Source organism: Paroedura picta, chromosome 4 (genome assembly GCF_049243985.1).
Source record: "Paroedura picta isolate Pp20150507F chromosome 4, Ppicta_v3.0, whole genome shotgun sequence".
NCBI classification, from domain to species: domain Eukaryota; kingdom Metazoa; phylum Chordata; class Lepidosauria; order Squamata; family Gekkonidae; genus Paroedura; species Paroedura picta.
In genome coordinates, this window is record NC_135372.1 from 73,224,719 (window position 1) to 73,245,183 (window position 20,465).

General features: G+C 40.4%; 1 protein-coding gene across 6 annotated transcripts in view; it reads right to left on the reverse strand.

Annotated features, from left to right (window-relative positions):
* Nucleotides 1-20,465, reverse strand: part of IL23R (interleukin 23 receptor) — a 41,114-nt gene that overhangs the window by 12,774 nt on the left and 7,875 nt on the right. For 5 of the 6 annotated variants that reach the window (XM_077333395.1, XM_077333396.1, XM_077333397.1 and 2 more), the window contains 11 exons: nucleotides 19,498-19,635; nucleotides 17,741-18,034; nucleotides 15,532-15,655; nucleotides 12,774-12,937; nucleotides 11,124-11,269; nucleotides 10,861-11,014; nucleotides 9,638-9,720; nucleotides 7,856-8,072; nucleotides 7,026-7,223; nucleotides 6,596-6,697; nucleotides 3,885-3,947 (listed from right to left, as the gene is read on the reverse strand). In XM_077333395.1, the coding sequence (XP_077189510.1) occupies nucleotides 3,885-3,947; nucleotides 6,596-6,697; nucleotides 7,026-7,223; nucleotides 7,856-8,072; nucleotides 9,638-9,720; nucleotides 10,861-11,014; nucleotides 11,124-11,269; nucleotides 12,774-12,937; nucleotides 15,532-15,655; nucleotides 17,741-18,034; nucleotides 19,498-19,600 (1,648 nt within the window). In that variant the 5' untranslated portion in view covers nucleotides 19,601-19,635. The remainder of the gene's footprint in view (nucleotides 1-3,884; nucleotides 3,948-6,595; nucleotides 6,698-7,025; nucleotides 7,224-7,855; nucleotides 8,073-9,637; nucleotides 9,721-10,860; nucleotides 11,015-11,123; nucleotides 11,270-12,773; nucleotides 12,938-15,531; nucleotides 15,656-17,740; nucleotides 18,035-19,497; nucleotides 19,636-20,465) is intronic. The other variant, XM_077333398.1, reaches the window with a different exon arrangement.

The following is a 20,465-nucleotide window of genomic DNA, read 5'->3' on the forward strand; positions in this document are numbered from 1 at the left end:
TATGTTCGGGTGGCCATAGTAACTGGACCCCAATGAGTGATTATTTGTTCACAGTAAAGTTTTAAAACAGAGCATGGATACCTAGCTGATAGAAGGAGGGGTGCTTCATCACATGTAAAAACTGCACGGAGCTTTTATTCCAACCCCAGGTCAATTCAGCCCCTGCCCTCGACACAGAATGGGATTTCCGTTTGGATTTTGGGCAATTTAAATTTTCCTTCTGCAGCAAGATGGATTGATCCGGAGTGACCCTACCTTTATTGTGCAATATCTTAGAGTGCTTTTAATCCTGAATATATGATAAAATCACATTGTTTTGAATCTGGGCTCTCCTCCGTGGTAGGGAACCCATGATTGGCCACAGGTGGTCATGTGATAAGCCTGCCTTAAAGGAGAAGCCCCTAATTTCTCTCAACTTCTGTTGGTCTTGGATTTTTTTTCTGCCTTCTTCGATCCTCTTACACACACACCCCTTCAAGTAAAGAAAGGATTTTTTCCTCCCTCCTCTGACTTCTTGGATCCTCTCCCCCCTTCAAGAAAACAGAGAAAGAGTCTCCATTTGCCTCCCCCCCTCTTCTGAGCCTCCCTAACCACGTGCAGAAGACTTTCCTGTTTCAATGGGGAGGGGGGGGAGAGGAAGACTCGAGTTCAACGCGATCTGAATTCAACAGGATTGACAATGGAATAAACAAAGTAAGTGCAGACTCTGCCCTAGTAATCATTCTCTTAATTAGAACCCCCAATTTAATTTCCCTCCCCATATCTGAGGAGCTGACTCAGAATAGGCCATATTGAAATCAATGTTTTATTTCTCTAATGAATCTGTCCAATTTGGAATCCTTATAACACAGCTGTGTGGTAGGTCAGTATTATCATCCCCATATTCCATAGGGGGTGGGGCTAAGGCTTACTCTGTCAGGTACGGCCTAAACATGTGTTCTGTAATTAAAGCCACATGTTGCCATTCTCTCTTCTTCCCAGAGCTGCAATTTTATATTGGCACCAACAAGCACCATTTATCAGTTCAATTCTGCCTGATATTCGCCACAGGATGCAGAGAAGATCAGGGCATGAAACATTTTTCTCACCCCCACCCCCTTTTTAAATATTCAGTTTGATGATATGTTCTGGAGAACTTGAAAGTTTCCACAAAGTTTTGTTTTTGTAGTTCCTAATAAAAAGTATGACCTATCTTTTGATTCTAAAGCCAAAGCTATGGCTTTGGAATAGTCCAAGATGTAACTCTGAGATTTTTCTGCCTTTTAAAATCTTGGGTAGCCTAACAGTTTCTACATCTAAGGTGTGATCTGACATTAATTGTTAAACTGTAGCTTCTCTGAATCAGTTTCTGAGATTCTAGGGGAGGGGGGTTTCCTGCTCTGTGTTTCTCAGAATTATTAGCTTCTGTGTTTTAATTGTTACTTAACTAAGCACTAGGACTTATTTACACCCTTAAAATAAATATAGCTTTCTTTTTTGCTTCATCATTTGCAGGCTGAAACAGTTTTTATTACAGTAAAGATGCAAGGTGGTAAACATATCAAGAACATAAAATTGAATCCAGTATCTTGTTTTCGACAAAGGCCAACAAAATTCTTCTAGAAAGGATACAAATAGAGCATCAAACTGATAGCTCTCTGTAAATGTTTGGTGGGGGGATACTTTAGATTTGCAGAAAAATCTTAAATGTTATAAAATGCATTTGGTGGAGGGGGGGGTTAAATCCCCACCAAATTAAATTAAGCATTATCTGCACATGGGCAGATAACATATGTACCATGGGGGGGGGGGGCTGCTTCTGCAACAGAGGAGCCTGGAGTCATGCCTGGTAAGCTGCCAAACAGGACAATGTGTGTGTGTAATTTGTGGAGGAAGTAGTGCTGGGCAGGGTGCCAAAAGCAGCAATGTGCATGGGAGGAGCCATGTTAGGCCCATCCAGAGATGTGCTGGGTGATCCTTCAAGACCAGTGAAATGCGTGTGGACCCGTGCTGAAAGCAGCTGGGAGGAAGCCTCAGCAGGCCTGCCTGGAGTTGCACTGGGCAAGCTGCTGAGAGCGGCTATGTGTGTGGGGAGGAGTGAGTTGAAAGGAGCTGCATTGGACTCTCATTGATAGTGATGGGGGGGTTACTGGGGTGGGGAGCAGAAAGGGAGAGTGATGGCGTGGGGGAGAGAAAGAGGGTGATGGAGCTGGGAAGGCAGAAAAAGAGAGGAAGAGTGATGGGTAGGGAGCAGAAACAGTGACAGGAATGGGGGGAAAGAGTAAGAGAAGGGGTGGCAGGATAGAGAAAGAGTGAGAGGCAGAGAAGTGGGGGACAAGGAGAGGATACAAAGGTATAAGGAATGCCCCCTCCCCTCAAGTGTCTTTTTGGTCCCCACTAGTATGTATGCATACAATTGGCAATTAAATATTGTTCTATCAATGTAACTATAACAATACATGTAACAAGTTTTCTAAATTCTCAGATTTCATTTTAAAATATTTTTCTAGTACTTTCAATTGCAGAAACACGCCTTTCCTCTTATGTTGCCAGAAGGGAAAGGACTTGATTTTATTTCCTAAAAATAAATGCTAGGAATTTAGGGGTGCAGTTACACATGTTATAGGATTATAGCAAGAGAATTATATTCAACAAGGGTTATCATTTGTCTGCTAGGGATAGGATATCTCCCACCCCCAGAAGGCTCTTCCTTCTGCTGCTCATCTAGGTAACGAGAGACAAACAGGGGTGGAAGGAAGAGTCAGCATCACTTCCAGCATGGCTTCAGGTGCTGACAGGGCATCAGTAAAGAGGCTCTAACAGTTGGCCTAAACTGCTAGGACATCACTGCTGTTACTGATGTCTCTCCTCTGGTTATGCTGGAAGGGACTTCAGTGCACCGCTGGATGAATCATTGTGCTACTGGTGAGGTGCCCACCTTGGCATGACAAATTTCCTCTCAGTTGTCAGCCCCTTTCTGTCAGCCTTCTATTCAAGTGCTGTGTTTAAGACCCCCCAGGGGTGGTAGGGGTAAAGGAAGATGGTTGTTATAGGGAGAAAATGGAGGAAATGAGAATGAAATAGACCATTGTGAGTCTCCACTGGAGAGAAAGGCAGGTTTATAAATGAAGCAAATAAATACTCAGTTGAATTTATTCCTTTGCAAGTATTCTAGTTTATTGGAATCGAGGCCTTCTTTGGTAAACCTGTCCAGAATATCTAGCAACCTGGGGGCAGACATCGGTATGTTAGTAAGACATGGAACACAGTTCTTTCTCCTTTCCTTCCATTTCAGTTGGCAGAGGAAAAGGTAAAGCAGGCAATTCCTAGCACATACTTCAGCAAAAAGTGTAGATGAACATGTATGGTCAAAATTTGGGACCTTTCTCATTTTCCGTAGGATGACAGGATAGTGCAGGGGTAGTCAAACTGCGGCCCTCCAGATGTCCATGGACTACAATTCCCATGAGCCCCCTGCCAGCATTTGCTGGCAGGGGGCTCTTGGGAATTGTAGTCCATGGACATCTGGAGGGCCGCAGTTTGACTACCCTTGGGATAGTGTTACATGGCTTTTAGCTACTGGTAGACAACTACCTAACACTCAAGTACTGCCAAATAACTTCCTACCCTTTCTGAGAGGTAGCCATTGTACTGATAATTTTTAAAAATCTACCAAACAAGTAGAATAGAGTCCTAGATTCCTCCATGAAACTGATCTAAAGCTAGATCTGTGAAAATACCCTAAGCTTTCATTTCCCTTGAATAACGTCAGTGGATGTGGCTTACAGTTCCTACCACTTTGAGATGCCATCGCTAGTTGGTAAGTACCTCCCATTTATGGTCAGAGAGAAACCTCTCTCCCTACCCCCCACCCCCACCCCAAGCTTGTCATAGTCCTTCCTTACCGTAGGAAACTGGAGACATGCTTTCTGGAGTATTACCAACATGTCCATCTGGAAACCTTTTCACTGATAAAGAGAAAGGAAATGAAAGTGGCAGTTAGCACTAACACTCCTTTTAACACTCTCCTTCCCCTTGCAGTTTTTTACTGTCTCAAGTGACTCAGAAGTCGCTAAAAATTAAATTAACTCTTATTACAGAAAAATGGTGTTTTACATCATCCAGAAAATTGCCATTTCAATATATTATAACAGTGACTGTTTCTCAACAAAACTTCCCAACTCAAGATCTTTCTTTCCTTTTTTCCCTTCTTTCCTTCTTTCTTTGCCATTACCTGCCCCTGTGTAGCAGCTCTGGATTTTCTTGGTAATTTCCCACCCAAATACAAGCCAGTACTGACCCTGATTTGCTTTTGTTGTGACCAGGCTAGCCTGAACTAATTAGATGAGCTCTACATCTACTACATTTCATGAATGTAATGATCACTATTGTAGTCCAAATGGTATTATAAATTATAATCAAGCATTCAGCTCTACCACATCAAGCAAGATAATTAGGGAACTGGCCATATCTGTAATAACAGATATTATATCACCCCAATCCCCAAAAGTCTGCAAAACCGCCAGACTTACCTAACATTGCCAGCAATTATTAATTGATGTGGTGTTCAATACCATTGATATTGAGTTTTAAAGCCATTCTTTTTCAGATCTGCCAATATTAACCTTAGCAGCATGTTCTCTCATATCCATTCCCAGTCACCCTCAAGTATCTGCTTCCCCAGGTTTTCTAAGAGACAACATCCTTCAGCACTTTCATCTGAACAATGCTTTGCATTTATGTCTACACACAATCTGTATTGAGATACCCCATTACAATAAGGCAAAGCAGTATTAAGGGTGGTATAAAACATCACATTAGTTGGTGCACAGCTGAGCCATGGATCCTGTCAATATAGTTGCTATTTTGATTGCAGTTTGGGGGCTAGACAATGTCTGTGTTGGGTAATTCCACATCCTACTTCTATCAATCACAAATATAAGAAGCAGGTATTTTACCTCTTTCTTCCATGTGAGGTTAAGAACATTTTCATCATTCCTATACAGCTTCAGCTGGGCTCATGGTTGCTACTCTGGTAGTTACAATCTATTATTCATATGAAAGGCTAGCCAGGATTATCTCTAGTCTTGCTTATAGTAAATTCAAAGTATCTTTTTAAAAAAGATATTCCATTTTTGATGATGCAGTTGAAAAGCACCTCAGGTTTTCTGGGCTTGCCAATTTTTTGAAAACAAGAAAAAGCGACTATTTCTTTAGAACTAGTGCTTCTAGACATATTTATGCAGATTTAACCCACATAATGTAATCATTTACAAGGGTTATGATGTATTCAGTATACCTTCAATTCAGTCTACAGCTGTCGGTGGGAAATCCCTATGGGTTTCTGGCTCAGGAACACTGCATTTTCTTTACCTCTGTTTCTTGGTTTATGGGTTAATAAGAGCTGGACAAGCTAGAAATGTGAAGCCATTCCTTCAGGCAACACATTCCAGAAGGGCTGTCTCTATGAGGCATTACAATAAAAAGATTTGGTCCAGAAAGGGAAATATTCTTTAACATCTCACTTTTGAAGAAAACAGACTGCAAAGTCTTTGGCAAATGAACAGTGGCATTTTTAAGTATCACATACCACACCACACAGAAAATGTTTGGGCCATTCCGCACAACCGGCAATGTAGCTGAATCTGAGTGCTATCCTTTTATGGATTCCCCGAAAAGAGCTACAATGAAGCGATTTTTGTGGGAGTGTTGCAGGAGTGTTGCACTTTGTGTACGATGTCGTGCGTAATGTTAAAAAAAAGCATTACACAATGGTGAGACTTCAGCAACATAAACACTGTGCAGAATGGACCTTGGTATTCCCTCATTTTCACTCCAGATTTCCACAGAACCAAATAGATTGGAAATGTCCTTAATGCTGGAAATGCTGATCATGTAGCCTCCACCAGCAACTGAGTAATGCTCCACATGGAGATTTTGTTTAAATGTGAATAGCCGTTGAAAAGCAGCGGACTAAAATAAAGTTGACAGAATTGCTCATGAAATACTGCCACCCTGTGGTTTCAGTGGACTCTACAAATCTCAGAAGAAAATTAGATTATAGTGATTAGGCCGCCTCATCTCAAAATCTTTTGCAATATTCCAATTTGTATATACAAATGAAAGACAGTAGCCTCTCTTCTCCTTTAATTAGAGAGATTTGACTACACAAGTCCATTCAATGTGCAACTGCAATTAAAAAGCCAAAGGCAATGCTGGGGATTATTAGGAAGGGGATTGAAAACAGATCACTCAAAGAACAATTAACACTTGGAATTCACTGCCACAAGAAGTGGAGGCAGCGACAAGCAAAGAAAGCTTCAAGAGGGGATTGGATAAACATACGGAGCAGAGTCCATCAGAGATTATTAGCCACAACATACAGATGGAGCACGATGTCTGGGGCAACGATGTATTCTTGGCACGAGAGGCTTCTGGAATCCTGGCCCCGATGGTGGATCCCCTGATGGCACCTGTTTTTTGGCCACTGTGTGACACAGAGTGTTGAACTGGATGGGCCATTGGCCTGATGTAACATAACTTCTCTTATGTTCTTATATATGCTCAAAAGGCATATGATGCAGCAGTCCTATCTCCACAACAGCCTTGTACTTACATAGGTCATCTGGATGGCTTTGTACAGAACATGCCTTGCTGATTCCATCATGGTACACAGCATACACCAAAATGCTAAAGTAACTCTTCATTCTGATGTCTTCTGAAAAAGATGACACTTTAGTATTAAAAAGCTGTGGCATAGTGGATTTCAGAGAGGAAAATCTACTGTTTCATTACAGGGAAAGGATCCTCACTGAGGCAGGAGCACATGTATTGCTGAGATGGTACAATAAAATAATCGTCAAAAACACTAGATTCCGTGATGAGCTTTCTAGGTAGGATGACCACTTGCCACTCGGACTTTGTCAGTTTTGATTCTACTAAAAGTTAATAGCATCAATTTCTACTCTGTGCACTAAGGAAGGGAGCATCTCATCCGCTCATGGAGAAAGAGGAATGGGGGCAGAGGCAACAGTGCTCTCGCTTACCTGACATATACGTTGTTGTGTTCCAGCTAGGGACTTTCTTCCACAGAATGTCATGATGGTGATGACTATGCCAACCTGCATAAGTCCACTCTACTACGAACCACAACACCGGTTTCTCACTATATACAGGAGGTTCCCACATAATAGAAATCCCCTTCAATTCATCTCTTATTTGCGCATGGGTAGGGGGTGGAAAATCTACAGGGGCAAAACCAGAGAAGAGTGGATTTGAACCAATTCCCCTTCCAGGAATTCTAGAGCCCATTTTGAAAGGGAAAGGAGTTTTGCATCATGAAACAATAAAAAAATACTTTTGAAATGAACGAGGAATACACAGATGTAAAGAATAATGGTATGGGCAGGAAATTCATTATAAATAACAATGACTAATTTTTGCATTTTAATCATATATAAAAAGCTAATTTGGTACATATATATGTGTGTGTGTGTGTGTGTGTGTATATGTATATATATATATGTATATATACATGCTGCATCGGGCTCAAGGCTACTTGTAAGTTGTAAGATGTAAGTTGTATCCAATCCCTATTAACTCTCCCACTGCCATTCACTCAGCATCCTAACATTTTGTTCTAGGGTCTGCATACTCCCAGGAACAGCATCAGTGGCAAAGTGAAGGTTTACAGGCAGCAGTGAGAATCGCTGGAAATTGTGCCTTCCCTTCCAAAGACTTAAGTGCCATCAAATCTTTGAAAGTGAATAAGTGAATATACTCCTCATATCAGATAATCTCATACAATTTCTATCTTTCTTTAATAAAATATTTCAAAACAATGTTCAGTTCTTTTTAATGTAGTATTATCACTTAACTTGGGAATTAAAGGACTGTTGGTTCACCGTAACATTTGCAGGTTTGGAACTCCCTTTTGAATTCTGTGCTGTCACAAAGACATAAGTCACTGTTGGAGGCACTAAAATTTTGCATTTTGTCTCTGTTGTATTACATAAACTCGTATTTTTTCCTTGGATTTCACAGAACACTTTGTAGCCCAGAATTTGCCCTCTGCTCTCTTTTGGATGAAGTGGCTAGAAGAAATAGCAAAATAATTGCCTTTAAAGATCAATTTAAGTGTCACAGTATCCATTAGAAGAATGTGATTAAACCAGCAGTTCCTTATTAGCTGAAGAACATATAACACAGACACACACCAATGTGTGCAAGGAAAGCATGACAGCCCATCTGAATGAGGAAAATCCACTTTCTCTGCTGCCCTTTCATATATCCAAACTGCACTGCCCGCCTCCGATGGCTTTTCACTTGCACACATAAATCTACCTTATGCTGAATCAGAGTCACTCTTGTCTGCTCAAAATGGCAGTGGTTCTCCAGTGGTTCACATCACCTGCCACCTGATTCCTTTAACTGGAGAGACCGGGGACTGAGCACAGGACTTTCTGTATGCCAAGCAGATGCTTTACCAATAAGTCATGGCCTTTACTTTTCTGAGTTTAAATTTATTTGTGCTAAGAAAAAAAATTAAAAGCACATATTGGAGATCTAAATTATAAAACTAACCACATATAATTCTATTTAATAGTAAAGTGACAAGTCTCACAATGAAGATTATGAGCATTTTATATTATTAGTGATGTCATGCATACTGTAAACAGGTGATGTCCGGAGGTGTGGCAGGGAGGTGTGGCCAATTGGCATCAGTTCTGGGGTTACTCGAAGCCTGAAGAGTTTTTCAGGGGTTACTCCATGGTCAAAAGGTTGAAAAAGACTACCCTACAGAACTCAAGCTGGCATCAACCAGAGCCAGACCTCAATACTGCCAAATGAGATCAGAACCCTGCAGGACCTTAGACAGTTCTGCTGGGCTTGCAAGTTCCACCAGGCAACTGACATCAGATCTCAGTGGCCTCTCTGCCTGTACCTGCCAAACTACATTCCTTAGGGAGGTCATACCAGCCCCCCACTGCCCCAGGTTATCTATTAGGTTTATTCAGTCAGTTTGACCTGTCTAGTGATACATAAGCTGAAAACTATACAAATTAATAGCAAAGGATAATAATTAAAATATTATGGATAAAATACAGAAATATTACTACATAATGGTGTTGGAATATTAGATCAATGATTAAACAAGTAAGTATCTGGAATTAGTATATTGTTTTCCATAAAAAGAAAAGGTATAATTTACTGTATAATCATGCTTTAACCCAGTACCAGGTTAGGAATATTTTGTTTAATCTGAATCAAATTTATTTGTATTTTAGAATTCTATTTATGTGATTTTAATCCACCCTGAGTCTGCTCAGAAAGGGCAGGATAAAAAACTAAATAGTAAATAAATAAACTTCCCACCATGGAGATTCCAGGCCAATGTTTCCTGTATATAATCCTGTAATTTTGTTACTCCGTAAAGCAAAGACTAAACTGAGGTGGTATGCAACCATAGGATGGATTCCCTTTGGAATTGGCTCCAACCGAAGGAGTTGTTTCATATTTCAACTTTCACATGCCTTTCTGAATTTGACCCATGAAAATGAGACCATCTTTAAAAATCTCTTTAAAAATCACAGTTTTTCAACATTAACAGAGAGAACGATTTGAAATGTTCACAATCTGGAAAGAAAAATAGTGTCACCTTGATCAAGATGGTTACCTCTTGGCTACCGTTCGGATAGTTTGGTCCCAAATATCTCCACACATCAAGTACTGAAGATGGTTCTGCATATTTAAAAGAAACAAAAAAGCTAACCATCGTATTTCTTTCTGCTTTTAAATAAACTACACAGTAACTTTGGTTACTTGGAGTTTTGGCTTAGAATCAGTAAATAATTAATTGTGGAATGCAACATAATCCCTTGAAGCTAATGAGGGGAGCTGTTTTAAAAATCTTTTTATGGCAGTACCAAGGCTGGGAAATGGTTGTGCCCATTTGAGGTCTGGGCTGGCACATTAAAATGGGCTGGTTCCACAGCAGCACAATAGGCTTTCTCTTCTGCCAGTTCCACTGCAGTCTTCTACAACTCTTAACCACCACTAGGAGCTGGTGATATAATTTGTTGGGCCTCTTCTCTGTTAGCTGATGATGAAACCTAGTGATCCAGAAGCCCTCTGGGTGAAGACAGACATACAAGTCTAAGGATGGTCACAGCAGGTTCTTCACCTTACATCTAACAACAGAAATAGTTGATTTTCAGTATATAGCACCAAGCAGGAATTTTAGGGTCTTTCTCTAATTCTCCATGTTAGAGAACTTTTTTTGGGGGGGGGATCTGATTTACATGGATTGGGCCTATTTAAGAAACAATGGCCAGATGTTATTTTCAAAAAATATTTCTGTGGACCCTGGATACTTGTGCTGTGCGATGTATAAGAGCAAATTGTCTGCATGAACAAAAGGAAAAAAGATAATATTGATTTATCTACAATGGGGCAGACAGGGTATGATCATTTGACTTCCCAATTTATGAATTTGGCTTCCAGTCCATATTATCCTGCATAAAACTGAAACCAGTAGAAATATTTTCTATATATTTATGTGGGAATTTTCTATAGAGTTTTCATATTCATAATGCATTGAGGTAAGACATGCTACCCCAATTTTTTATGTTTTGCTGAAGATGTCACAGGAAATAAGACCACAGGCAAAGATTAAAATCAAGTACTTCTGTTCCTGAGCTAACATAAGCATAGCTTCCTTTGTACTAGGGTTATTTTGTACATTTACAATGTGGTGCTGAAATATATATATAAACTCACATGGGTGGGCTAATTGCAGCATAAATTGCTTGATCTTGTTTCATTACCACCCTCTCTTTACTTGAGTAAGGAGGATGGGAAAGAGAGAGCTCTGATACTCACCAGCTTCTGGAGTCATATATATTATAGGTTTACTCCAGGCACTCCAAAATTTTCCAGCTTGAATTAACTTGCATCTAACTTGGAACTCATACTTAGTGTTTGCATCTAAATTGTACTCAGTGTAATGATCCTTTTCAGTAATCAATTCTCTAACCTAAAACAGAAAAACAACAGGTCAGTTGTTTGTGTATCTTCCCAATATGGATCAGTACTTCCCAGCCTCTAGCTTGTTCTAATAAGCCGTTGCTTGAGTGAGGACTCACAAGCCAAGTTTCACTTGTCATCTCCTTATGACGCTCTTCACAATGGGTGTCACCAAGTGCAGTTTGCTTCTCCCACTTGATTACAGTCATAAATGCTGGATAGTCCACAGTTTCAACCTGGGTTATAGCTGGTGTTGCCGGTATCTCTACAAGTGATATGTGAATTAAGGTTTATTTTTTTAATGTGATACATTAGACCTAGTCTATGCACTGAAGAAAATTTGCCCTGAAGAAAATGTTCAAAAAAATCTCTAAACTCGGAGAGAAGCAGATGAGGCTTTCTGTTTAAACTAATGGTTTTCTTGAAAAAAAGCACACTTCTGAAAAAGCACACTTTTTTAAAACATGAAGACTGATACTAGATAGCATCGACCAGGCAGTATTCTAATGATATAATTACAACTAGAGCTGATGTAGTGGATTTAGGGTTGGCACAGGATGCTGAAGTTCAAATCACCACAGCCAAGGACCCCTTATGGGCTTCCCTTGAAGTAACTGCCCTATTGCCTACTTCACAGGACTGTGAGGAAAGACAATTCTATATGCTCCTTGGAGTTGCTTGAGGGAAAGATAGAACAACAATAACAAAAACAGCAAATAGCTAATTATTGGTTGGTTTGTGATGACAATTTGGTGAAGAGACAATTATTTTATTTATTTATTGAATTTATTGACCGCCACTCCTGGACCAAGGTGGCTTGTGGTGGTTCACAAGAAAACTCCATAAAATATATTGTTTATGGTTGTGAACAGATAGCTTTCTTTGTCTTAGTATCTGGATTCTTGATTTGGCTGTGATTTAACTGCACTTTGCAAATGAGAAACAAAACAAAAGAAATTGTGCATAACTTTGTTTTCTCCTACTGAAATGAATGTCATTCCAAGTACGATACGTATTTAAGTATTATGGGAATTTAATGCAGCTGGCTATGGAAATAATTTCTTCAGCAGTGAAAATGCTGGCAGGATATTCTTAGGAAAGGCTGAATCAGGGCTGGGCTCCCAACCCTCTGTTAGTCTCTTGCTCTGAAAATGCTTATGGGGTGGCAGTGCAAAATAGAGGTAAAATAGTTTAAGTAGTTATGGCTAAATGAAAACAGTCTATCTTGATGGCAAACAGCAGCACTATTAGGTGGTGCCTCAACTAACTTCCAGGTATTTTCAGTGTGGACATTAAAGGTCAGGTGCTACTTCAATTTAGTTGAACTCAATCGTGACTACAATGATCTGCTAGTGCCATTCTCAAATAGTTTAGAATTAGGATAGTCACACAGAGGATTATGCCAAAGTGTCCATTCAACTTTATACCAGGTGCAGGATTGTTTAAGGTCTAGGAGTGAAGGGAATTCTTGTTGAGACATCATCTCTTATGTAGACTATTCTTTAATCATGCTGTTTCCAAGAGCTGCACCAAGTACTGTAATAATTAAACTACTGCAGTTTTCAAAATATAGATTAGAATCTATGTCTGTACATGCAAAGCAGGTCTCTTATACAATTAGCAATATAGACTAGAATAGTGTTCTTCAGAAGTCTCATCTTCACTTATCTGTCATGATCACAGTAATATTAAGCTAGTTATATGTTAGATGACAACTAACACATATCCCTGCTTTTTGCAAAATGCCTCTCTGAATGACTATACATTACCTATCTCTGTGAGGTCAACATGTAAGGGATCCGAATGAACTGCTCCTAGGTCATTTTCAGCATAGACCTGAATAGAAACATTTTGGTTTTTCTGCAGACTGGTCAGAGGGATGACACAAAAATGGCTGCTTGAAGGAAAGATATTGTTCTCGTCGGTCTGTAAACTGTAAAGGTCAAAATATATCAAGGTACAGATTATTCTGCTATAGCTATGAACCTCTGGGTTGGATTCTATGGCACTCAAAAAGGCGCCACTCTGCATAAACTCCCTTCTCATATATTTCCAGGGGTCACAGAACTATCCCTGTGGGAAAGAAGCCACATGTGCAAGGGGTAGGTGAGGTGCAATGACCCTCCAGAGCCCTTGTTCCACCATGATTCTTCTACATGCTTTCTACTGGCACAAAAATGAGGTGGGGGTCATTGTACCTAATTTCTTTTTTTGCTGCAGTTCTGGCCCCAAGTATAACTTAGCCATTTAGGAAAACTGCATTGCCTATGCAACCAAAATTAAAACATTAAGTAAGTAAACTGTGAAGTAGTCACTTTTCTAACACTGATGGAGATCTGGGGAGTTGATTAACTTGTTCAGCAATGTAGGCACACATTTTCAAATACAAGGGAAAGGTCTATGGACTCCCTTCTATGTTTGTAAGCACTTTGTATACACAAAATTCTTTTTTGATACCAACCATATTAATAGTAATGGAGAATGAAGAAACAAAGATTATTTGGGACTTCCAATTACAAACAGATAAACACCTTGAGCAGAACATCCCTGGTATCACAGTGGTATAAAAATGAGAAATAGGCTTTGAATCGTTGAAATTGCAATCCCAGGAGACAACAGAATAGAAAAGAAAGAAAAATCACAAAATACCAAGACCTACAAATAGAGTTGGAGTGCCTCTGGGAGAAGACGAACAGATTTAGAGTCCGATGGCATCTTTTAAGACCAGCAAACTTTTATTCAAGGTATGAGCTTTTGTGTACACACCCACTTCCTCAGATATAATGTCATGGAATCATTATATCTGAGGAAGAGTGTGTGCACCCGAAACCTCGTACCTTGAATAAACCTCTGTTGGTCTTAGAGGTGCCCCTGGACTCTAAATTTGTTCTGCTGCTTCAGATCAACACAGTTACCCAACTGAATCTGGGAAAAGAAGTTTGCTATCATGCCAGTTGCCATTGGAGGTAGTGCCCTCAGAGCAATGCCTAGAAGTTTCAAGAAACACCTGGACATTCTGGGCATTTAGCAAATATCACCAGCTTACTCCAGAAGACACTGTTGCTTGAAACAGCTAGAATCTTGTACATTTGCAGTTCCCTAGAAGTTGGCTAGATCTTGAATTGTAGAACACTGACTGTGACATATAACAAAAAAACTCAACCAACAAACAATGCCCTGTCAAGGCACAACCATGTTATGGTGATTCCTCAAGGGGTTTTCAGAACACAAGATAAGCAGCCATACTTTGCATTGCCTCCATTGTGGTCTTCCTTTCATGTACTGACCACGAATAACCCCACTTATCTTCTAAGCTCTGACATGTCTAGATTAGGCTTGTATAAGGGGAGAAAAGCAATAATTTTAGGTTTGGGTATATTTGGCCTGAAAAATGTCAGTATTTGCTGATAATCCTGAATATGATACTGGTACTGGTATTTGGATTTGGCAATATTTCAGAATACTAAATTCCATAGGAAATAATGGAGCCATTAAAATCAATGGCAAATCTTGCCTGAGTCTATTCAGTGGTCTGGCCCAGCAGCATAACCTAGCGCCCCCCTGTGGCAAAGGCCAGCACAACAAGGCTGCAGCGCAGAATCACAATCACTGTGTGTGGGTTCTTGTTGTTGTTGTTGTTGTTGTTGTTGCAAGGACAGTAGAACAAGTATAATCCTCACCAGGATTGTGATTAGATAATCTGTATTCAATATAGAAAATATGATAATGGCATTTTCTGGGCTTTTTTTTTGGGGGGGGGGTTACTAAACCTATATATACTTCTCCCTCCTCTGCCTTCTTCGATCCTCTCCCCCCCTTCAAGAAAAGCTGTGCATGGCTCCCCCCCTTCTAAACTACCCTAACCACGTGCAGAACACTTTCCTGTTTCAATGGGGAGGTGGGGGGAGAGGAAGACCAGAGTTCAAAGCGATCTGAATTCAACAGGACTGACAATGGAATAAACAAAGTAAGTGCAGACTTTGCCCTAGTCTGGACTACTTTAGCTGCTATAACCATGGAATATAGCTTTTTAGTTTCAAGAAGCACTTTGGTTAGTGAAATGAGAGATTCCTTTTCTGGGAGGCCCTATAGTCTGATCCAAGCTGTGTGGGAATACTAGCAAAGGACAGAGACACTCTTTTAAAAAATGATATTGGTGCTAGAACAGGGAATAGATGCAGCAACCTGACTTTTCAGAAAGTGCAAGTAGGACACTTCATCTGTTTCCAGTTACCAGGGGCACAAGATGTGAATGATCACGACTGACTTGTGGTTGCTGATTGTGACCACATGGTAGCCCACATAGTCAGACCAAAGCATCAAGGGCTGTTCTGTCATCTCTGGATCCTCAGTTTAGTATGCAAGTAACCTAGTTTTGGAGACCTGCTAGATATTACACACAAGTGCGTGCAATGAGGCCCCACTGTCCTTTTGCTCTCTTGAGCGTAATCATTTCTTCATGGTGCAGAAGTTCCTCTCCTTAGGAAAATGCTTTACAATTTAAATCGAAGCATCCAGCCCTCTTACCTCTTCAAATACAAGTTGTATCTAGTGTTTAAATGTGTGTCTTTGCCTGGATCCCAAGTGCACCTCATATTATTTGAATGTTCATATATGAAGCAGGCTAAATTGACAGGCCGCTCAGGTAAATCTGTAAAATAAGACAAATACATAAGATTATGTAGTCAGTGCTGTGCTTCTCCACTGGCCAAAGTGTCTGCACAATCTCAGTAATCATTCTAAATTATATCTTTACCAATAGAGCAAAGTTTGAGTCTTGTGGCACCTTTAAGACCAACCAAGTTTTATTCAAGGGATGAGCTTTCCTGTACACAGACTCTTCCTCAGTTATACGCTTACACCTTGAATAAAACTTGGCTGGTCTTAAAGGTGCCACTGGACTCAAACTTTGTGTTCCTCCTTTTTTCCCTGTCAGTGTTCCATCTGTTTACATTCATACAGCGGATTGGTATTCCACCTCCCCCCACGTATTTTTGCATATATGCGTAAGTTTTTGCAGCTCTTTATCAGTTTCAGGGGGCTTGGAAATCCCTTTATGAGTACATTCCCCACCCACTGCACCAGATTTGAGAGTCACACCTGGTGTACATGCCTCATTACTTAGTGGTTGCCTCTTTCCCCACATTTGAGTATTCTCTTTCATCAGCCCCTCCCCAAAGTTATGAAATCCTTTACCTGGCTTGCATCAGGTACACAGCTCAAAACCACTTGTTTCCTTCAATTGCATGTTCTTAGGCTAGCTGCATGCAATGCAAAATGTATTTGGAAATGGTGCCCGGGGACATGCCAGAATTTGCTCTTGAGAATGATAACGCAGGCAATGACTGGCTGCTAGTGTCAGGACTCCTATTGGGACTGACCATTTATTTCAGCTCAAGTGTCCTCCAGCACTAAAACACTGAAATGCTGGCAGGCACATACATTTTTAAAAGCTTACCATCAAACCTGCCCTTTCTGGCCAAATTTGAGTGGCAATCCACAAGGTGGAAAAAAAAAAGATCAGATTCTGAGCAAGATGCTATTGTGAATTCATTCATTCTTTTTATTTATTCATTTATTACATTAGTCTACCTACAATGGGGAAAAGTGTGAGAAAAAAAGCTTAGAAAAGAACAGGAAAAAAATAGCACAGGGATGTTTAGACACAAGACATACACGCACAACCCCCGGTTACATAGGGGAATGAAAAGGGAACATGAGGGCAGTCTGGAAAACTCCTTAGCTTCAGCTGCCTCACAGGATTGTTACAAGGATTAAAAGGGAGCCAGCTGCTGTTCCATGCACACAACTCCTTGCACAAAAGGTGGGCTAAAATATATAGGCAGATATATAATTATTTCAGCCAGTTAGTAAGCACTGCAGAACCATTTTGGTGGAATGTATGGAAGTTGTCATGAGCAAGGATAGAAGCTGTCTTCCTAGGTAACAAAAAATGTTCTGTTGAAAGCAGTGCTGAAATCCTCTGTAGAACTACCTGGGCCTAAACCTCACTGAATGTAATATGTATAACTGGAAATATGAAATATTATTACTATAATTACTGGGAAAAAACTAAAAGCTGATAAGTGCTGGTCAAAAAACTGCCCACAGATTTATATGCTAAACAAGCATTGAATGTGGCCTGCACATTGCAGGGATTTCACTGCAAGCAAGTTGGGTTGATGAAAAGTGAATTTAGGCAGATTATAAGTGGGTAGCAGAAGGGATTGTGTCTGAGCTTGGCTCTTGTGGCCCTTTCTTGCATGCCCAGGGAAATGCCGATTGCCACTTCGGGGTCAGAAGGCAAATTTCCTCCAGACCAGACTGACCAGGGATTCTGGGGGGCGGGGTTGGTGGGGGGGCATCATCTGGACATGGAATTGGGGTCACTGGGGGTAGGCAAGTAGTTGTGAATGTCCTGCATTCTTCAGGGGGTTAGACTAGATGACTCTGCCAGTCCCTTCCAATTCTATGACTCTATGGTTCTAAATTTGGACCTGGACAGGCAAGCCTGATCTCATCAGATCTCAGAAGCTAAGCAGGGTCAAACCTTGCTTGTATTTGGATGGGAGACCTCCAAGAAACACTAAATCATGACATGGAGGCAGGCAGTAGAAAACTACCTCTGAATGTCCTCCACAGCTATAAATCAGTGTCTTATTGTCCCAAATTAATTGAAATCATCTAGGTCTAGCAAAGCAAACACATACACACTCCAAACAAATAAATTACTTACGGCCCATGCAAAATTCTGTTCCGCATACCACTTCATCATAAGTCTGCTGGGGGCAACTAGCATAGCATACAACAATGGAAAACGGAGCATTAAAATCTTGAAGCTGAAGTTGAACTGTAGTTTTGTTTATGAATGACAAGAATCGGTCCTCAACACGAACATCATTTAGTTTTATATATAATTTGGCTTTTTTGCACAGTTCTGTAGGGGAATGACAGTTTACAGAAACAGTCTGACCCATTGGAATGACTTGAGCTGGTTCTGTCCATACTTGCCCGGCACACCAAACAATACCTGTGGGAGGAAAAATTAATTGCTATAAAAATATGAGCAATTATTTAGAAAAGAAAATCATAGTGATGTTTTGGGCATATGACACTTGTCCACTTTTAAAATGTGGTCATAATTTTTCCTAGTAACAGTGGTAGTAAGCTGGGTGCAACTTTTAATGCAGACTGGCTAGCCAGAGCACAATAGTCCCTGGTTGATACTGTATGGGATGAAGGGACTGACGAGTATCACGTAGGAGTGGCTTTGAAGACCCAACCAACATAAACAGCAATGTAATCTGCCCAAATGAGATAAATGTGAATATGACCATAAGATATGGAATGGCCTGTAAACAAATTCATTTTGCTAAATATACTAGAGAGAGAGCCACGTCCACATTAGGGAGCCTAGGCCCCGAATCAAAGGATTGGTAAAGTCAGGCATCTGCTCAGACTCATGCTAGCACAGACTCCACAGCTGGTAGTACCATTACTACCAGGCATGGGAGAGTTCACAGGGGTCTCTGGGAAAACATCTTCCGTCTTGGGAAGAATCAATGGAGCATCTAACTCTCTTGCTGGTGGGCACATTTAGAAGAGAGAAGTGAGTGCAACTTCTTAATATCTTCCACCTTTGCCGGTGCCAATGGGACTCAAAGGAGTATTGTCCATATGCTTCTCCAGGAATTTGTGTACATGTGTGGGCACAAACATGCATGTCCAGTCATGCATGGCATGGTGGTAGCATACTTAATAGGGACCATTCTGCATGAAATCTTTGTTGTTAGGTGTGAAGTCGTGTCCGACCCATCGTGACCCCATGGACAATGATCCTCCAGGCCTTCCTGTCCTCTACCATTCCCTGGAGTCCATTTAAGTTTGCACCGACTGCTTCAGTGACTCCATCCAGCCACCTCATTCTCTGTTGTCCCCTTCTTCTTTTGCCCTCGATCGCTCCCAGCATTAGGCTCTTCTCCAGGGAGTCCTTCCTTCTCATGAGGTGGCCAAAGTATTTGAAACCTTAGCCCTGCCCAATTGAGTCATCCATCTACTTCCAAGCATATTTCTCAGCTGAAAAAATAGTGTGATCTGGTACTTCTGGCCTGTTCTTATAATGGCACTTGCTATTGGCTTGACCCAATACCTCCTTGAAACCACTCAGAATAACCTTTTACTGCACTAATCTATGAATGGCTCTCTCTGCTGTATTGTCATGAAGGCCATCCCTGTGCTTATTATCTCTGTTCAGTTCGGTGATACATCCTCCCAAGTAAGTGTGCATAAAACCATGCCTCTTACTTAAATCTTGGTGATATTTATATTTTTTTCTGGGAATCTAGTGGATTATATAAGTAAAATAGACGATACTGAATGTTTTTATTTTAAAACATTCTATATTATTTGCCTGCTAGAATCAAAATGAACTGTTAACAAAGTCTGAAACCATATTGTAATGTTTCCAACCCTCTCACAGAAAATAATACTTAACTGGCTTTTTAGCTGTTGATGAACATCGATCAAAAAGAAGGACTCTGTCAAAGGTGCACAACAATATGTTCAACACCCATAAAACTTTAGCTGTAAACATCATTCAAGTAGTGGTGGATGTCAGTAAAAAGGCATAGCCTAAAAACAAAAGAAACAATATTAGTGCCTTCCTCTATTAAATGATAGTTTTGAAGAATTAAGAAAAATAAAGTTATGATATTCCAGTGGGAGAATATTGAACACTGACCTAACCAAAAGGGAGGAGTGAAACTGGTTTTTGAAATTTATTTAGTTATCAATTTTTAAAATTTATTGCAAAGAGTTTTATCCTGCCTTTCCACTTCAATTCAACCCGTCAAGGTGGTTAACAGTTTTAAAAAAAGACATTGCTTTTATAAGGGAGTTTCAGTTCTTTGGAATTCAGTCCATAAGGCTTCTTTTTTTAATTGTTCTTTAAGGACTATACTCTTTCATTAAGCTTTGGGGGAAATATGGTACTATTGACTGGCAATTTGGAGCTGTTTTGGCTGCAGTAATCTCTTATTGTACTGGTATATTTTAGTGTAGTACAAGTGGAGCACTGACAAAAGCTTGCATTACTTAATTTCCTCCTGGATTCACATCCCCATAATATATCATCTTTGTTTCTTCCTGATAGTCTCCATAAACCTCTCCTTTCCCTTTTCTTCCTTCTCTCCTCCCCACACACCAACCATCTTTTTTTCTATTCCACCGTTTGTTTGTTTATTTCTCAGCCAGTCAGACAGCCAGATTGGGAATTTTAACAAAGATCTCACAGAGCCTAATCTGATCCTCTAACCACTGCACCACATCCAGCAGCAATCTAGCCAAGTTGCAAAAGTCATATGGTAGCAATCTGTTTGGATGAGTTATGTGCGCAAAAGGGGTGAGCAAAAATGGGGGGGGGCAGGTGAGTATATTGGACCTGGAGAATATTAATATTCTCA